This window comes from Trichosurus vulpecula, chromosome 6 (genome assembly GCF_011100635.1).
Source record: "Trichosurus vulpecula isolate mTriVul1 chromosome 6, mTriVul1.pri, whole genome shotgun sequence".
Lineage (NCBI taxonomy): Eukaryota > Metazoa > Chordata > Mammalia > Diprotodontia > Phalangeridae > Trichosurus > Trichosurus vulpecula.
In genome coordinates, this window is record NC_050578.1 from 109,039,943 (window position 1) to 109,060,533 (window position 20,591).

The 20,591-nt window shown below is 37.4% G+C and overlaps 1 protein-coding gene across 5 annotated transcripts in view; it reads right to left on the minus strand.

Moving 5' to 3' along the window:
• Positions 1–15,049: 15,049 nt before the first annotated feature.
• The window catches only part of MMAA (metabolism of cobalamin associated A), a 37,233-nt gene continuing 31,691 nt past the window's right edge, over positions 15,050–20,591 (minus strand). For all 5 annotated transcript variants that reach the window (XM_036762260.1, XM_036762257.1, XM_036762258.1 and 2 more), the window contains 2 exons: positions 16,163–16,312; positions 15,050–15,400 (listed from right to left, as the gene is read on the minus strand). In XM_036762260.1, coding sequence (XP_036618155.1) covers positions 15,119–15,400; positions 16,163–16,312 — 432 coding nt within the window. In that variant the 3' untranslated portion in view covers positions 15,050–15,118. The remainder of the gene's footprint in view (positions 15,401–16,162; positions 16,313–20,591) is intronic.

Consider the following 20,591-nt stretch of genomic DNA (forward strand, 5'->3'; position numbering starts at 1 on the left):
AGGAATAGTTCATTTTGGAGAGGTGGTGAAAGTATAAGCACACTAATGCATTGTTAATAGAGCTGTTAATTGGTCTAACACTATTCCAGAAAAAAAAATTAGAATTATACTTTTTTTTTAAAAAGGTGATTAAAATGTCTGTAACCTTTGAACCAGAGATTCTGCTGTTAGGCATGTAACCTAAGGATGTCAATGATCAAAAAGAGGCCAGTATTCACTGAAATATTTATACTAGCATTTTTTAAATAGTAACAAAGACCTGGAAATAAAGTAGATATCCGTTGACTTTTGTTGTTGTGCAGTCATTTCTGTTATGTCCAACCCTTCATGATCCCATTTGCGGTTTTCTTGGCAAAGATACTGTCACCATTTCCTGCTCCAATCCATTGATTGGGGAGTAGCTAAACAAGCTGTGGTAAGTGAATATAATGGAATATCATGATGCCGTAAGAAATTAAGCATTTGAGTGCAGTCAGTGCACAGTAGGAATAGGTATGAACTGATGCAAAGTGAAGTAAACGGAGCAAGGAAAACAATATAAAAATATCTACAACAATGTAAAAGGAAAGATCAACAACAAAACAATAGAAACTAAATACTGTGAAATTATGATGGCCAAACTTGGCCACAAAGGAATATTAGAAGTTACCTTTCCCTGAATCTTTGCAGAGATAGTGTATGAGTGTGGAACAATTCATAGAACGTCAGACTTTTTTTTGATATATTCATTAGATTTGCTGAATTTGTTTCTTTCCTTTTTCAAATTCTTTAAAAGATGTCTCTCGGAGGGGAATAAGGGGAAGGGTACACTGAGAAATGTAGATGATGTAAAAACAAGAGTTGCCTAAAAAAACTTTTATAAAAAGAAATGAATATGGAGAAGCATGGGAAGATTTCTATAAACTGATAGAAAGTAAAGTAAGCAAAGTTGGGGAAAAATGCAGGTTGACTATAACAACATAAACAAACAGGAAGAACAACTAAGCAATTGAAACTAAATGCTATTTATGTTATAATGCCCAAAAATTGGCCCCAAAGAAAAAGTACGAGAATGCACCTTCCTTGCTTCTTTGCAGAGATGTGCTAGTATAGATGTAAAACAATGCATATGATGTCAGACTTTTTTCAATATATTAGTTTTATTAAGTTGGGTTTTTTTCTTCCTTTTTTCTTTGTGTGGCTCTTTGTTATAAAGGACTATTCTCTGAAAGGAGGATGAGGAGCAGGGAGATAAAGACAAGGAAATACAGGTGATGTAGAAACAAAAAAATTGGAAAAATTCACATAAAAAGAGTTAGGTGTGTTTTTACACGAGTATGTCTAAGAAAAGACTCGCTCACAGCTACCAATTCATTTCAAATTCAATCTGATTCCCCTGAAAGCAAAAGTTCAAGCAGAGCCCTACATCATGTCTAGTATATAGTGCACTGGCTATAGTAGACGCTTAATAAATAATCACTGAATTATTAAAGGAAAAAGTCTCTAGCACACCCCCTTGGTCTTCTAAATCACCACTCTGTATGCCCCTGATTCTAGCCTTAAGCACATAACAATTAACAATTTGTTCTTGCCTTTTGAGGGTCAATTACGCTTATCGCTCCCTTTGTGCGGAGACTACAGAACCAAGTATCTGATCGGTCAAGCGTCAGTTAAATGATAGCATTTTAAATCATCCCCAGATCAGCTACATAAATGCAACTGTTCCAGGAGGCTCTCCATTGGTTCTCTCCAGCACATGATTCCTGATGCAACATTTCCAAGGAATTCCTAAATTCATCTTTTTTGACAGGTCAGTTTTAGAAACGTTCTGAAGGACTTGTGAACAGGTATACGATGTCTGAACACTGACAATGACGAGCAAACACAAAATCACAAATAAGAATGAAAAATGATACATAAAACCATAAACAGTCATTATTTACAGGGCTGTTTATTTTTTTAAGTGTATATTGACTTTAACAAGAGAATAACAGAAAGGGAGGTAGAGCTGGAAGAGACTTAAAATGGCATCTTGTCTGACTCCCCTCATTCTGTGGATGAGAAGGCCGAGGACCAGGGCGGATACGACTCACCGAAGGTCACACAACCAGCAAGTTGCCGAAATGGAGCTTCAATCCAGGGGCTTCTGGCTTCAAGTCCATTATTATTTTCATTTGTTTCCATGTCTTCTTCTACACTTTGCTGCATATTTACATGTGGGTTTTGTTGTTATTTTTATTATTCGCAGTTTTACTCGCATACAGATTGTACTTTTGGTTTTGCCTTTAATCTATACCGTTTTTAATGTTTTCCCACATTTCTTTGTTTTCTTTGTACTTGCCATTCATCTTTTAAATTAAATGTTTTATTTATGAGCTTACACTTTTTATTTTACAAAGCTGTTACTTCCTTGCAATTGCCCACCCACCAACAGAACCCTCCTTTGTAACAAGGAAACCTAGCTAAGCCAAATAATAAAATAATTGTATGTACTAATACATTAGTATTGTCCGACAATATATGGCCCCATTCCACATCTATAGCAGGCCACCCCTGCAGAGAGAAGGGAGGCAGGCCTCTGACAGCAGCGGTGGTCATTGTATCTGTTCTGGTATCTTTCCATGTGTTTTCCTTTATGTTATTGTGATCATCATGTATATTGTTTTCCCAGGTCTGATTACTTTGTTCTGCTTGATTCATTTGTCTTCCCAAGTGTGATAGGATCGGCATTTCCCTTTCCTTCCACCCACAATGTTGGGACTTTAACTAAAAGAAGACAAAGCTGTGTTGGGATCTGATTGGATTACATGATTGGTCTCGGTTTTCCTCACGAAGCTTCTTTCTTCTTTGACCTATCCGCCCCCATGCGCCCCAGCTCTCCCTGCTAAGCTGGCCTAGGACAAAGCTGCCCCTGGGACTTGATTGGCCCCATGCTTCCATGGCATGGCTTTCTGGTCATTCAAAGCCATAAAAAGTCCCAATAAGGGCAACTAGGTGGCACAGTGGATACAGCACTAGCCCTGGAGTCAGGAGGACTTGAGTTCCAAATGGTCTCAGACTCTTACTAGCTATGTGATCCTGGGCAAGTCACTTAACCCTGATTGCCTCAAAAGAACAAACAAATCCCAAAACTGCGAAAAGTCTCAGTCATAGAATAGCAATGCTCTGTCATGCTAACCAGGCCCATTTCCACATGGTGAGGAAGCAAGCCATACCCAAGGGCCACTATATCCTTGCCGCACCTCCTTGTTGCGTTTGTTGTTGTTCAGTTGTTTCACTCGTGTCCGACTCTTCCAAATGCCATTTGGGGTTTTCTTGGCAAAGATTATGGAGTGATTTGCCATTTCTTTTTCCACCTCATTTTACAGGCGAAGAAACTGAGGCAAACAGGGTTAAGTGACCTGCCCAGGTCATTTAGCTACTAAGTGTCTGAGGCTGGATTTGAACTCAGAAAGATGTCTTTCTGACTCCGGGCCTGGAGTTATATCCACTGTACCACTTAGCTGCCTGTTATGTTAACAGCAAGTAAAGCCCCTTGTGTTACATGTTCAATTATTTTCAAGCGCCTCATTTTGTCCCAACATCAAACTTGAACTAAGAGGATTCTGATAAGAGAGCTTTGCCTCTGATATTGTTTCTCCAGATCTTCATATTTATCATTTCTTGTGGCTCTACTTGGCTACATTTGTATACCACAGTCTTTAATCATTCCCTAATCTATTGGTAACCACTTTGATTGCAATATTTTACTGCCACAAAAGTCCAGCCATATTTTTGTACATATGAGACCTTTCCCTCTGTCTTTGAATTCTTTGAGGGTACATGCCCAGTAGTAATCTTTTTTGTAATTTCTTAAAGTATTACAATATTCTATTATATTTATAAGTCATCATTTTTTTTCAGCTATTTCCTCAACAGTTAGAGGTTGATGCTGGTGGTTTGTTTGGATGGATTTCTAAACCCCACTATAACTCTGAGGAATTTATAAGTGGCAAAAAATTCCATACATACAGATTTGGGGCATAAAATATTTTTGGAAAGGAAAATAACCAATGATCCAGGTCACCACTCCAAGTTCCAACCCTGATTCCTTTTGGCATGTTGCATAAGTAGAGATCTCTAATTTTGTAATTTATACAAGTTTTTTTTGGTATTTTCCATGGTATTCTGAGAAATGCTAAAAGCTGAGATGCAAATATATTTACTGCCCCATATTTGCCCATTTATCATTTCATCTCACAAAGCTGAGAAACCTGACTTACAGAGCTGTCATTCACACAGTAACACTTGGTCAATTACATTATGTGTAGTCTGTCCTTTGGACTGCCATTTCTTTATAGAGACCAGTTGCTGTTTGTGGCTTTTCCTCTGTCTCAGGAAATTTACAACAAATTTGCTCAAAATGAACCATGGATCTACTTTACTTTTGTCTTGCCACTTTTATGACTCTGGAAGAGTGAGGCTGACGACTTTGGGCAACTCTGCCTCACTTAAATCCAATTCGCCTGGAAGTCAAGATGTTACCCATCCTGTTATTGGTCCTCTTCAGAAACAAAGGGTGAACAACAACCTATGGGTCTATTTCTTATAAATATATTCTTGTGCTATATTGCTTGTGTGTGAATTACAACAAAATGGAAAAACCACCAAAGGAATCCAAACACTGGGTAATTGAAAAACCAATAATGGTCCTGAAGAACAGATAATGGGACATACCTACCTTCTCTTGGCAGAGAGTTGGGGGACTACTTGGGGGAACATGTTATAGACATCGTCCAACATGGATAATACAAAAGATGTTTTTTGTTTAAATGTTTTTCCTCCACACAAGGGAAGGTTCCATTTCAAGGGGGAAGGGCGTGGGACTGAGTATTTCCAAAAATTGCTGATATAAAAACAAAGGGCATCAACAAAATTTTTTTAAAATGTTTTGTGAGCTTGACTATAAACCTGTGACATTTCTCTGACACTGTGAGATTAGTTCACAGTAGAGCAGCTGCTGAGGCAGAAAAATAAAACTGCAGAATGTCTTACATAATCATTTAAAAATACAAATACTTTTTTTTTTTTACTTTCTCATTATTAGTAGAGAAACCAACTGTGTCAATGTAGGGCTTGTTTGTTTTTTTTTTTAAGAGACAGACTTAATGCTTCAACTATTTTGAGAGATCTTTGAGGGCATCAGTGAGTACATTCCCTCCACAAATGCAGGTTGTAACTAAGTCCTCAATGCCTTTTCATCCTACCCAGGATAAGCATCTGTGATTTCCACCATAAATCATCCTTCAAGTTTTTACTGAATACATTACAGGCCTTCTTTCAGTCCTTTAGATATTTCATAGATACTAGTGATGCACTGAGCTGTCCATTTCTTATCCGTAACTCTTGCTACAAGACTATGTCACCTCCTTTTCTGGTCCTATTAAATCCATGATGTTGTCTTTCATGCCATTAATTAAATGCATGATTGGTCTAAGTAGGTTTGCATCATATTACCAACAAGGACCTTCATCTTTCCACTAGTGTTGCAATTGTCTAAAATTGTGATCTTTCTGGAATATTTGGGGTTCCCTGATTTACAGTCACAAAGCACTGTTGGAAGAATACTGCTTTAAAAGATAGCAATATGGGGGCGGAGCCAAGATGGCGGCTGGTAAGCACGGACTAGAGTGAGCTCCGTACCGGAGTCCCTCCAAAAACCTATAAAAATGGCTCTGAACCAATTCTAGAACGGCAGAACCCACAGAACAGCAGAGGGAAGCAGGGCTCCAGCCCAGGACAGCCTGGATGGTCTCTGGGTGAGGTCTATTCCACACGGAGCTGGGAGCTGGGAACGGAGTGGAGCAGAGCCCAGCCTGAGCGGCGTGGACGATCCAGACCAGAAGCCAGGCGGAGGGGGCCCTAGCGCCCTGAATATGTGAGCTGCGTCGGTTACCAGACCCCTCGACCCACAAACACCAAAGACTGCGGAGAAGGTTAGTGGGAAAAGCTGCGGGAGTGGAAGGAGTTCGCTGTTTGGCTTCCAGCCCCGGGGGCAGCGGAGGTGGGGCAGCTACGGCTGCTGCTGCTTCCGGCTCCAGGCCCACCTGGTGGGAGGAATTAAGTGGCGGATCAGAGCAGGAGTGCAATAGCCTGCTGAAGATCTATGCCCAGTCTGGACTGGGGGTCCTTGGGGAAGGAGGAGTGCAGCTCTGACAGAGCTGGCACCTCCCCCCCAAACGTAGAACATAGAACTCGTTAGTCTACAAGCAGTCATACCCCACTGAAAAACTCAAGGGTCAAGTTAGTTGCTTGGGAATATGGCCAGGCAGTGAAAACGCACCCAGATTCAGTCTCAGACTTTGGATTCTTTCTTTGGTGACAAAGAAGACCAAAACATACAGCCTAAAGAAGACAACAAAGTCATAGAGCCTACAACAAAAGCCTCCAAGAAAAACATGAACTGGCCCCAGGCCATAGAAGAACTCAAAAAGGATTTGGAAAAACAAGTCAGAGAAGTAGAGGAAAAATTGGGAAGAGAAATGAGAAGGATGCGAGAAAACCATGAAAAACAAGTCAATGATTTGCTAAAGGAGACCCAAAAAAATACTGAAAAATACACTGAAGAAAACAACACCTTAAAAAACAGACTAACTCAAAGGCAAAGAGCTCCAAAAAGCCAATGAGGAGAAGAATGCCTTGAAAGGCAGAATTAGCCAAATGGAAAAGGAGGTCCAAAAGACCACTCAAGAAAATACTACTTTAAAAATTAGATTGGAACAAGTGGAAGCTAGTGACTTTATGAGAAATCAGGATATTATAAAACAGAACCAGAGGAATGAAAAAATGCAAGACAATGTGAAATATCTCCTTGGAAAAACCACTGACCTGGAAAACAGATCCAGGAGAGAGAATTTAAAAATTATTGGACTACCTGAAAGTCATGATCAAAAAAAGAGCCTAGATACCATCTTTCAGGAAATTATCAAGGAGAACTGCCCTGATATTCTAGAGCCACAGGGCAAAATAGAAATTGAAAGAATCCATCAATCGCCTCCTCAAATAGATCCCAAAAAGAAATCTCCTAGGAATATTGTCGCCAAATTCCAGAGCTCCCGGATCAAGGAGAAAATACTGCAAGCAGCCAGAAAGAAACAATTTGAGTATTGTGGAAACCCAATCAGAATAACCCAAGATCTGGCAGCTTCTACATTAAGAGATCGAAGGGCTTGGAATGCAATATTCCGGAGGTCAATGGAGCTAGGATTAAAACCTAGAATCACCTACCCAGCAAAACTGAGTATCATGTTCCAAGGCAAAATATGGAGTTTCAATAAAATAGAGGACTTTCAAGCTTTCTCAGTGAAAAGACCAGAACTGAATAGAAAATTTGACTTTCAAACACAAGAATCAAGAGAAGCATGAAAAGGTAATCAAGAAACGGAAATTGCAAGGGACTTACTAAAGTTGAACTGTTTTGTTTACATTCCTACATGGAAAGATGATGAGTATGATTCATGAGACCTCAGTATTAGGATAGTTGAAGGGAATATGCATATATATATATATATATATATATATATATATATATATATATATATATATGTATATGTATATATATGTATATATATATGTTTATGTATATATATGTGAATGTGTATGTATGTATATATCTATGTGTATATGTATGTATGTGTATGTATGTGTATATATATATATATATGTTTATATATATATGTAAAAGAGAGAGAGCAGACACAGGGTGAGTTGAAGATGAAGGGAAGATATCTAAAAGAAATAAAATGAAATTAAGGGATGAGAGAGTAACATACTGAGAGAGGGAGATAGGGAGAGATAGAATGGGGTGGATTATCTCGCATAAAGGTGGCAAGAGGAAGCAGTTCTATGGGAGGAGGGGAGAGGGCAGGTGAGGGGGGAATGAGTGAACCTTGCTCTCATCAGATTTGGCCTGAGGGGGAATACCATACATACTCAGTTGGGTATCTTACCCCACAGGAAAGAAGAGGGAGGAAGATAAAAAAAAATAAAAATAAAATAAAAGGCGGGGGGATGATGGAGGGGAGGGCAGATGGGGGTGGAGGTAATCAAAACAAACACTTTGGAAAGGGGACAGGGTCAAGGGAGAAAATTCAATAAAGCGGGATGGGTTGGGAAGGAGCAAAATGTAGTTAGCCTTTCACAACATGAGTATTGTGGAAGGGTTATACATAACAATACATGTGTGGCCTAGGTTGAATTGCTCAACTTCTTAGGGAGGGTGGGTGGGAAGGGAAGAGGGAAGAGAATTTGGAACTCAAAGTTTTAAAATCAGATGTTCAAAAACAAAAAAAAATGTTTATATGCAACTAAAAAATAAGATACACAGGCAATGGGGTGTAGAAATTTATCTTGCCCTACAAGAAAGGAAGGGAAAAAGGGATGAGAGGGGAGGGGGGTGATAGAGGGGAGGGCTGACTGGGGAACAGGGCAACCAGAATATAAGCCATCTTGGAGTGGGGGGGAGGGTAGAAATGGGGAGAAAATTCGTAATTCAAAATGTTGTGAAAATCAATGCTGAAAACCAAATATGTTAAATAAATAAATTGCATTAAAAAAAAAAGATAGCAATATTGTAAAGATAATCAACGGTGAAAGACTTAGTAACCCTATTTGACACAATGACCCACCAAAATTCCAAAGAACTAACAATGAAAAATACTACTTCCAGAGAACTGATGGACTCCACCAGACTGAACAATATTTTTTCTTGCCTATTTAAACAAAAAATGGCTAACGTGAAATTTGTTCTGCATGACTTCGTATTTCTAGAGGGTTTTGTATTTCTTGCCTTCTCAATAAGTGGAGGATAGTGAATTTGGAACTGAAAATTAAATTGAATTTTAAAATTTAAAAAATGGTCAGTCACAGTTGTGAGTAGTTTATAATCATAGAAAAGGCCCGTTTTCCAAATGTGATCCTACCTGATCTCTTCCTATTCAATTTTGGGCCCAGGTCATTTTCCAAATACAGCACGTGAGCTACAAATAGCTACGTATCTATGGATATATACACAAAAAAATAATGTAGTGTAGTGGGCCAAGTGCCAAGCTCGTAGTCAGAAAGTCTTGACTTCAAATCCCACTCCTAATGCTTACTACCTGTGTAAAAATGGACAAGTCATTAAACTTCTGTGTGCTCTTGAAGATTCTTTCAATCAATATAATGGCAAGCAAAATGGGACTTTTTGCTGTTTTTTCTTTTGAAGTGCTTCTCAGCACTAAGGCAATCAAGTGCCTTGGATTGAGTCTTGCCTTTGTTTGAATGAAGAGTCTTTGATTGAATCAAGAGTCTGTGATGACCTGCTTAAGTCACAAGAAAGCCTAAGTCACATGAGTTTGAGTTACATGTTGTGACACCCTCTGTGGGCTGACCCTGAAGAAGTGTATATATACGCTGAGGTTAGCATTTTGCTTTGGGGGCTCACTCATTAGAAGAGTGTTCATGTGATTTGGCCAGATGAGACTCTGGGTAGCTATTAAGGAGCCCCCTGGCTTTGAAAACCCAGATGTTTGTGCTTCTCTCTCTCTGGTAACTATGTATGTATTGCTATGGACAGACAATTAGAAGCCCTGTCTGCTGATTTGTGTTATTTGCTCTGTTTATATAATTTCTGCTTGTAATTTCTGTTTGTGTTTTCTCTGAAGTTCGGGGTGCTCTTTCCCCTGAACTAAGTGAATGATATATGTATGTTTAATTCAAGTGAGATTGTAAACCCCTTAAAGTTGCCTTCCTTAAGAAAAGCAGATCAAAGAACCTGTGCTAGCAGCCCTCCTGTGTGCTGGTGTTGTTGGTCTTACACCTCCACCGCAGCTGCTAGTAACATTGGTGTTACAGCTGGAGAAGGAAATGGCAAAACTCTCCATTATCCTTGCCAAGAAAACCCCAAATGGGACATGACTGAAATGACTGAACAACAATATTATGTGTAGATATATAATATATATACATGTGCATGTATATATGTATATATATATATATATATATACACATATATTTAAAATCCTTGGCTGTATAACAAAGGATACTACTTAGTATTTCACTATTTGGTGATAGTATGATAATGTCTGTCAAGACAAAAAGAAGATAAATTATTCAAGCCTAGTGAAGGGATATTCTCATTATTACCTGTCAGTTTCTTATTCTTATGTAAGAAGTCTATTCTTGGTCATAGAATTATGTTTCCTTTAGACAACTTTGTAGCTAGGGAAATTCAGGTAGTCCCCTTACCAAATTTTCAGATGTCTTTCCTACGCTTATTGGCAGAGAGGATGTGTTGTGTAGTATGCAAATGTGCAATATAAAGCTTTGAATCATGATGAACCTAAAATTAAACTGAACTAAACTAATTATATAAAGGAAGGAGGCATATTCTCTTATATACTTTTTGGGGCCAAGTTTGGCAGTTATAATCAAATAGCATTCTGTTTCATTTTGTAGTTATTTTACTTTCTACTTACATATCATTGTTTACATTTTTGTCTGATTCTGTTTACTTCACTTTGCATCAGTTCATAAAAGTCTTCCTATACATCTCTGTAGTCTTCATATTTATCATCTTTTGTTGTAATACTATTTCATTACCTTTATGTATCACAGTTTGTTTAGCCAATCCCAAGTTGGTGGGCAGCTCCAATGTTTGCTTTTATTTTCATCCAAAAAAAAATTATTAAGTAGACCACATCTTCTAGTCACACTGCTAACTGAGAAATGTAAAGAGTGCAAGATTCTTCTGTGTTTATTGCTGAATTTTGAAAATTAATTTGGTTTGGTGGGACAAAAAGCAACTTTAAAGGCTGTCTTCAAATGAGGTATTTTGAAATATAATTGTTAAAGTCATAAAAAGTTTTGTGACAGATATGATCATGGAGACAACTGTGTTCTAGGATCTGCTCAGAATCAACACATAAAGATGGTTCACACAAAAGAACTATGCTTCCTTGAAGTACTTACCAGTGTTATGGGAGAGAGCTTCTGTAGGGTCCAAATAAATGGATTCTCTACTGATTGTAATGGCAAGCAAAGTGAGGCTTTTTCCTGCTGACTATGCCATTCTTTAGCACCAATGTTACTAGCAGTTGCTGTGGAGGTATAAGGCCAATAACACCAGCATACAGGAGGGCTGCTAGCACAGGTTCTTTGATCTGCTTTTCTAAGGAAAGCAACTTTAAGGGGTTTACAATCTCACTTTAACTAAACATACATATATCATTCACTTAGCTCAGGGGAAAGAGTCAGCACCCTGAACTTCAGAGGAAACACAAACAGAAATTACAAGCAGAAATTATATAAACAGAGCAAATAACACAAATCAGCAGACAGGGCTTCTAATTGTCTGTCCATAGCAATACATACACAGTTACCAGAGAGAGAAGCACCAACATCACAGAGGGTGTCACAACCATGTAACTCAAACTCATGTGACTTAGGCTTTCTTGTGACTTAAGCAGGTCATCACAGACTCTTGATTCAATCAAAGACTCGATTCAAACAAAGGCAAGACTCAATCCAAGGCACTTGATTGCCTTAGTGCTGAGAAGCACTTCAAAAGAAAACACAGCAAAAAGTCCCACTTTGCTTGCCATTACACCAGCTCATTTTAGAGATGAGGAAACTGAGGCAAACAAGGTTAAGTGACCCTCGCCCAGGGTCACACAGTCAGTAAGCATCTGAGGCTCGATTTAAACTCAGGAAGATAAGTCTTCCTGACTTCAGACTTAACACTCTATCCATTGTGCCACTTCGCTGCCTACATGTAATATAGGTTTAATTCAATATTACATGTTATATTTAATAATTATATAATTGTATATTTCAAAATTACATACCATATATTTCTGTAGTTAACAATATATTCAGACATTTCTAAATGGATAATACCCAAAACTTATTAGAAAATTCAAAAACAAAGGCAAACTAGGTCATGGAAAATCTTTCCAAAGAGTAAAGTGTAATTGAGTTGCAGAAGAGAGAAAAAGGATGGACTCTTAAGAGTTAAAGGATTGGCATGGATGTCTCAACTGAATTAAACAGTTGCTCTACTAATATTCTTCTCTGTATAACTCATTTATTCTCTCTGTACCTAGGTTCTCCACCTTTAAATTAAGGATAACATTCTCTATCAAATTATCTTTTGAAAAGAACAAAATAAGGTTTTAAAATACTTTCAACTTCAACTAAAGTCATGTATATAACATGCCGTATTTATCTCCTAGGAGTCGCTCCCTATTATCATTCTAAACTTGAGATCAGTGCCTTTTAGAATTGTGTGATCACCCAACTTCCACTAGCTTTAAAAATCATCACCAATTCAAACATAAGCATACTAAAAAATGTCCCTTGATCTCACATATACCAAATGCTCAGCTAAACATCGTATGCTCTCACGAGAAACTTTCAATGTCCTATGGCTCACTTAGAAAATTCATACTGCCTAAATTTTCATGAACTAAAGCAGCTCAAGTTAAATTGCTTTTTTTCCCTAGAGAAACTTTCCATAAAAGTCATTCATTTACCACTATCATATTTTATAACACTATAATATTTTGTTATCAAACATGATATCAAACAAGTTTGTTATCAAACTTGAAACTAATGGCAAAAAAGTAGTACTTTCTAAAGGTACACTTATAGTTAGGACAGTAATTACAAATACTTTGGGGAAGGAGGGTGCCTCACTATCATCTACTCTAAATATATGTTTCAAGTAGAAAAAAAATGAACTGTCCATGAATTATAATAATTACCTAACCAGAATTCCTTGGTGGAAAGGGGGGAAAAATTAGGCTAAATGCTGTTTCTGATTGTTCTTGGACTACCTATCATTTCCTCTGTCTTCTCTGAAATTAAATTATGGTGGATTGTGCCACAAGCCAAAAAATGTCATTAGGCTGGCAAGTTCAAAGAACACAGATAAGGGCTCATTGTATAAGATTAGGCTTCAAAAATAAATGCATTAAAGGTAAAAGATCTTTTAGACAGTATTCCATATATGAATAGTAGCATGATAATGGTACAAGGAGTTAAGGACAGTATAAAGACATTTTAGAATCATATTTTCAATATTAAAAATTAGTTTAAAATGAGAATGAACACATTAAATTCGAGGAGAACAAAAAATTAACCCTACTTCTAAGGGCTTGAGGTTAATTTTTTTTTCATAATTTAATTTTTTAAATAATTATTTTCATGGTATGACACACAACAATATGAGTATTTTTACAAACTGAAATGAGTTTCTGAAGTAAGTTTTTTTGTCTGAATATGTGATTTCATCAATATAAGGAACTGCTGGCACGGAAACTTCTCTATCAGTGCAGAGCAGCTACTAATTTAAAACTATCTTGAGTTGTCTGGGTCACAGAGAGGTTAATTAACTTGTCCATTGTCACATAAGTAGCATGTGTCAGAGACAGGACTTGAATCTAGGTCTTCATTACCCCAGGACCAACCCCATCTTAAAAATGCTATACTGCCTCTCAATGAAGAAAGTTAAGGGTTTTTGAAAAAATAACAAAGTTCCATGTGGCTGGGATTGTTTAAGCTTGATCCTTTTGGAAAATATGAGGATAAGCAAAATAAGCTTTTCAAAGTGGTTTCTAACTTTATGATTCTACGAAATAGATATCTTAATACCATCAGTATTGTGAAAACTTGAAAAGAATGTTGGTTAAAATAAAAAATTAAATTCAGCAACTTAGGAAGTAGGATTCTGCTTTAAATGTTCTAACAGACTTGAAAACAGAGTCTTCAAAGAAGTTCCTGGGAAAATAATTTTTATGATGAAGATATCTTTTGGGTCACAGAAATTGGCTTACTGAAACACACACTGACTTCATTACTTCCAAGATTTGTGTTTTCATTTGTGTGAGCACTCCCTCTACTAATGCATCCCATGATGCTATAGCCCAAAGAATTTCATCACCTGGGGATAAACCTCTGGTGATGAGCTTCTACAGACTTAACTAAGCCGGACCTCAGCTGACAAATTGTCACTGGACCTATATCATTGCAAAGTACAAAATATATTCAAAGAATTAGCTATGGAAAGGACTTAAAAACCACAGTAAAATGCTTATCAATTACAAGAAGTGAGAGCATTACAGTGGTTAAAATAATAGTGGGAAAGAAATGGAAACCCAGGAAATATGGTCATTTGAGTTTAATAACTTAGGTTTAAAATCTCAAAACTAAACTTCAAATGCTGTTATCTTTAATACAAAAAAAAGAAATAAAATTTTAATTTTTTCTGCCAATAATCTTTATAACAAAAAATAATTTTTTAAGCTTCTAACAAAAGTAGCAAAGTACTAAAAGGCAAGTGGGAGAAAGAAGGAATAAAAAGTTTAAATTGCCACAAATTGGGATAATTAATTCTTAAATAATTAAGGATTAGCTAGAATTTAGGGGAGTGCCCATATTGTCCTTTGGGGAATTCATTGAAACCAGTAAATTACCTGGCCCATATAGGTTACAATGGAATTCCCCATCTTTGGTGTGGTTCCATCAATCTTTTGAGATTGGTATTCAAATCTGAATAGATATCTTATAATTCAGCCTTCATATATTTTCCCCAACTCTTTTGCTTCTTTATACCATATATATCCATTTCAAAAATTCATCAATGAATTGGATACTCACTAAATGTCAATCATACATTTAAGATTTTCAAAAATGATTCTATTATTGTTAGCACCAAATAGAACTTTAAAAATGTGGTCACTGCTGATTTTTTTGTGTGGAAAAGAAAGTTTTCTGGGAAGTGAGTGACCTCCTTCCTGCTTCCCTCAGTCTCCTTTGTTCCTGACTAAGGACAGAAGCCAATCCTGAATCACCTCTGGCCTGGGGAGCAAGAGCTCGGCGAGTCTGAATTCTATGTGCCAAGAGAAAAAGAATACAGTTAGTAACGTATGGTAGGAACTTCCTAAGTGTTGTAAAACTGCCTCATCTTTACGGCTGATATACCCTACTTAAGTTTACCAAGTGTGAGTCTCAAATATGGGAATCAAATCTGGCCATAAAAATAAATGACAAATTATAAATATCGTGAGAGGATTTTAATATTAAAATATTTTAACATATTGAAGGCTCACATAAATTAGTCTCAGATTTTAAAAGCTTTCAACAATATATCTGCTGCTAGTCCTGGAGAAAGATCCCCACTGGCAACCTTTTCTTCCAGAAGAGGAATTTGGTCCTTCACTGCTGAACAATTTCGGAAACGTTCTAACACACTTTCCTGGATCAAGTTCCACATCCAGACTTTCTGCTGCTTCCGTCTTCTGGCAATGAGCTCGTGACTGGCAAGCATGAGGTCCCGGAATTCTTTCATTCTGTCCCACATCTCAGTGATGCCTTCTCCAGTTTTTGCAGAAATGCGCACAACCTATAGAAAAATGAAAAGCCAATTGACTCATTTCACATCAAAGGAATAGTAAGCATTCTTCTGGAATGGCTCATTCTTACTATCTCAATATACATGTAAACAACAAATCCAAACTGCAATTTAAAAATCAGTAGGGGCAAATAATTCTGATTGGGAGAATAGGTCAGCACAGTGGTGAACAGTGAGGAACGTCACAGGAATGGAACTAGAAGCCGAGTCTAAGAAACAGAATTTCACTTTCCTATAGCTGTCATGTTTATGATTTCTTTCTTTAAGAACACAATCTTACAGGCAAAACTGGAGAAGTCAGAGTTGTGACATCAATAGACATAGTATGACATCTTTTTTACTGCCACCTCTCCTTGCCCTCGATTTCATAACATGCTGACCAGGAAGGAAAGTATCATATTACAAAAGCCTTTACTCTTTCACATTGTGGAGAAACTAATCATCAGTAGCTCTATAATCTTGGGAATAGCTTGTTTTCAGAATGGATTTGCCACTATTTCCACATGTTCAAAATCAAGCATTGAGGAACTTAATTGATCATTTCCTATCTAGACCCTGCTTTCTGACGTGTAGTAGGCTGGTGATCATTTTAACATCCTTGCCATAGACTCTACCTTCGTCCTAATTTTACAGACTGCAATCTTCACATAAAAGCTAAGATTGACTATATGTTCTGCTTAGGATTTACATCCTTTTATAAAATGTGCACCGTCCATTCAGGAGGAAAAGCTTGTAAATGGAATGGATACTCACCTTTGGTCCCCAGACTTTCGAGCGCTTGCGGAGTAATTTTAATGCACTCGTATACTCTGCTTGTATCCTCCGAGCTGGCACAGCCAAGTCCCCATCAGCTTTCGTTATAGCTACCAGATCAGCCATTTCAATTATACCCCGTTTGATGCCCTGAAGAAAAACAGGAGGAAATAGGAATAAGCATTAACACTGGTCAGTGAGTCATAAGGCAAGATGTTTCATTAACTTATTCTTTCAGCTTAAGTGTGAAAATGCCCCAAGGCCCTATCCCTATGCCCCATTTTTTCTCTCCAAATACTCTCTTCCTTATTGACCTTATCTACTCAATTATGTTCAATTATCAATCCTATGCAGGTGACTCTAAAATCTACACATTGAGCTGATGTCCCCAGTCCTGTCATCTACTCACTGAATACCTTCACCTAGATGGCTCACTGACACATCAAACTAAACATGTGCAAAATTAGACTTACCATCTTTCCCCCAAACCCACATCTCCTTTAAGATTCCCTATTGTTACTGATAACACCATTTATTCAAACATTATTTATCAAATGACTACTGTGTACCTGATACTTATATCCCTAATGCTACTCTATACCATACATAATTATTTTTTGGTATGGGAGACACAATGGAAAGACACAAACAGAACAGCCTCTGTCCTCAAGGAGCTTACATTTTATTAGGGGTAAACAACACATACAAGGGCACTAGTCACATAGAAGGAAATCAATCACTCAACAAACATGTATGAAGTGCCTAGCACTGTCAGATATGGTACAAAGGATAAAAAAAAATGGAATAATCTCTCTTATAAAGCAGCTTGATGCCCATCATTGTATAAATTGTTTTCCTAGTTCTGCTCACTCTACTATGCATTAGTTTATCAATTCCCAATTTCTTTTGAATTTGTTCATTTCATCATTTATTTATGATGAAATAACATTATATTATGTACATATACCATGTTTTGTTTAACCATTCTCCAATAGGAGGATATCTCTTAGTTTCCAGTTTGGGGCTATCACAAAAAGCTGTTATAATTTTTATACATATTTCCTCTTTCTTTGATTTCTTTTGGTTACCAGCCTAGAAGTGGTAGCTGGGTCAGAGAGTATGCACAGTTTGGTAACTTTATTGGAATAGCCCCAAATTGCTTTCCAGAGGGGCTGATCTAATTCACAGCTGCATCAACAGTGTAGTAGTATATTGGTTTTCCCATATCTCCTCCATAGTTGTCGTTTTCCTCTTCTGTCATCTCCGCCAGCTTAAGTGGTATGAGGTGTAATCTCAAGGTTGCTTTAATGTGAATTTCTCTAATTATTTGGAATTTAGAGTATTTTTTCACATGATTATAAATAGCTTAGATTTCTTCCTTTGAAAACTGCCTTTCTATTTGATTGATCATTAATTGGGGGAATGTTCAATCTCACAAATTTGAATCAGTTCCTTAAATATCTTGAAAAAGAGACCTTTATCTGAGAAAGCTGTTGCAAAGATTTTCCCCCAGTCACCTACTTCCCTTTTAATTTTTACTAAAATTTTAAAAGACTTAAGAATTCTGATCAAAGCAATGAATAAGAGGACCTATGAGAAAAATGCCACCACCTCTTGATGGAGAGGTGATAGACTCAAGGTGTGGAAGAAGGTATATATTTTTGGACACAGTCATTGTGTTGATTTGTCTGACTGCTTATTTGTTACAAAGGTTTTTTTTTCTTTCTGTTTTTAATGGGGTGGCAGGAGTGAAGAGGAAAAAGGAAAAAGGGATATTGATGAAGAAAAGAACCTACTGGAACACTTTAAAAAGTATTCAGAGAAGAACAGAAGGAAGTTCAGAACTAAGCACAAGTAAGTAGGAGGGTTTTGAAAGCAACATGTTAAAGTTCTCACTTTACAAAAAGCAAGAAATATGAAATAATAATTCACGATTTTATATTAAAATCCTCTTTTGATTTTCACCTTTATATAAAGAAATGCTCTTTTGTGTTTGTTAAGTTTAGAATTTTTAACCATTTTAAACCAAGTACTGATATAGTCACATCTGTGCTTTAGGAACACCAATTTGGCAGTAATGGAAGAAGGATTGGAGAGGGAGAGCCTTAAAGTAGACAGACTAACTAGGAGACTACTGTAACAGTCCGGGTGAAAGTGATGAATGCCAGAACTCAGGTGAAAGCTGTATGAATAACGAGGAGACAGATGGGAGAGATGATGTGTGAAGGCATAATCAATAAGACCACCACACTATAGCCACGTGTGTCTTAACACCTTGGAATTTCCTTGACTCTTCTCACTTCTTTTATTTCCCTTCACCCCTAAAATACAGTCAGTTGCCAGGACTTAGCGATTACACTTCCACAGGGCCAGTACCACATAGCCTCTCATCACCTTTTACACTTGCACTATCATTAACTAGACTACGCTAGCAATTCATCTCCCTGCCTGTAGTCTCCCAACTCTCTCATCCATACATACCTTCCAAAATAAGCCTCTTAAAGGACAGTTCTGATAATGTCACAGCCTCATTCAAAAACTTTCAGTGACTCTGTGCTACCCGCAGGATGAAATACAAAATACCTGTTAAAGGCTCTCCATAACCTAGTTCCAACCCAGGTTTTTTTTTTGGGGGGGGGGGGCGGGGGAGGATTATTAATTCTCTTCCTGCTTTCTATAGTCCAATCAAACTGGATTATCAGTATTTTTTTCTCCAAACTCACTATGCCATACTAGGTTGTACATCTATACGCTGACAAAAGTCATGCCTGATACCTGAAACACAATCCCTCCTTTCCTAAATTTTCAGGATGCTTCTCTTCAAGGCTCAGCCCAAGTGCTCCCTCTTCTGTATAGGTTTCCTTAACTAGAAAATCAGTTCTCTGCCTCCTCTTCAGCTCCTTGAGGGGAGAGACTGTCGTTTCTATTTGTATCCCCATTGTTCATCACAGTGCCTGGCACATAATAAGTGCTTATTAAATGCTTTCTCTATCTTAGATTTGCAATTATCCATATCCAGACACACACACACACACACATACACACACACACACACACACACACACACACACACACACTGTATTGGTAATTAAGGTGGGACTTTTTTTTACTATTTTCTCTTTTAAAAATGCTAAATGAATCAAATGCCTTTGATTAGGCCTTACTAGGTGCAAAGCCCCAGGCCCATACCCTTTTGCTAACTAGATGCTAAGCCCCAGGCTCACACCACTTTGCTGACTAGGTATGAATCCTTTGGGCCCTGAACAGGGTATAAAAACTCAAAGGTTAGCATTTTGTTGGGGGCTCTCACTCACTCAAGGAGTGTTGATGTGGAGACTCTGGGCAGCCATTGTTAAGAGCAAACTCCTCCCCCCGCCCCGGGCTTTGAAGAAACCCAGATGTTTTGTTTGGGGGCTCCCACACACTGGAAGAGTGGCGCGTGACTCTGGGCAAGCCATTGTAACTGTCCCCCGGCTTTGCTAACCCAGATGTTGGTTTGTATTTGGTCTGTTTATAATGTATGTTTGTAATTTGTTTGTATTTGCCCTTCAGTTCAGGGTGCTGGCTTTTCCTCCTGGACTAAGTGGATGATATTTGTATGCTGGCTTAAAGTGAGATTGTTAAACCCTTAAAGCTACTTTCCTTAGTAAAGCAAATCAAAGAACCTGTGTTAGCAGCCTTCTGTGTGCTGGTTGATGTTGGTCTTACATAGCCACAGTAGCTGTTAGCCAAATTGCTGCTACACACACACGCACACATATGTATGTGTGTGTGTGTGTGTGTGTATGTATGTATGCATATATATGTATGTATATATGAGAGATTTTTCTCTTGTCTGCTTGGGAAAAAAATATCTTGTAATTTAAAAGTAACCTGAGGGCTGAAAATTTTAAAGATATTGTCCCAGTCTTTTGATCCAAATTATAGCAGATAATTAAATGTCAATGTCAACATATGAAATCCAACGGTGACTAAGCCATAATTGTGGGAAACAGTGGGAAAGTGTTATTTCTAAAATAATGGTAAAAAAGTTACAACTTTTCAAACAGCTTTCATTAATAAAATTTAATGGTTCATAATTTTACACTCACTATAGCAATAACGTTACCAGTAAGAAAAAAAACATTTAAACTATTCAGATGGTTCCTGAAGTAAGGACAGAACTCTATTTTATAAAGTAGAATCCTAGTTTCCCAGAAAAATACAGAATCAATTAATTTAAAGGCCCACATATCTAGAAAATAAAAGTTCTGAAGTATAGTACAAGTAGTAAGACTTCAACTGTCCCTGTAGGTCAGAGCTATACTACTTTAACCCTTCCCACCTTACTAAGAGAGAAAATAGGTTTTATGACATATTTTAAGGTCATATAGTAAAACTATGGAAGTTAGGAACAAAAATAAACAGCCTGTCATGTAGTCAAGTGTTT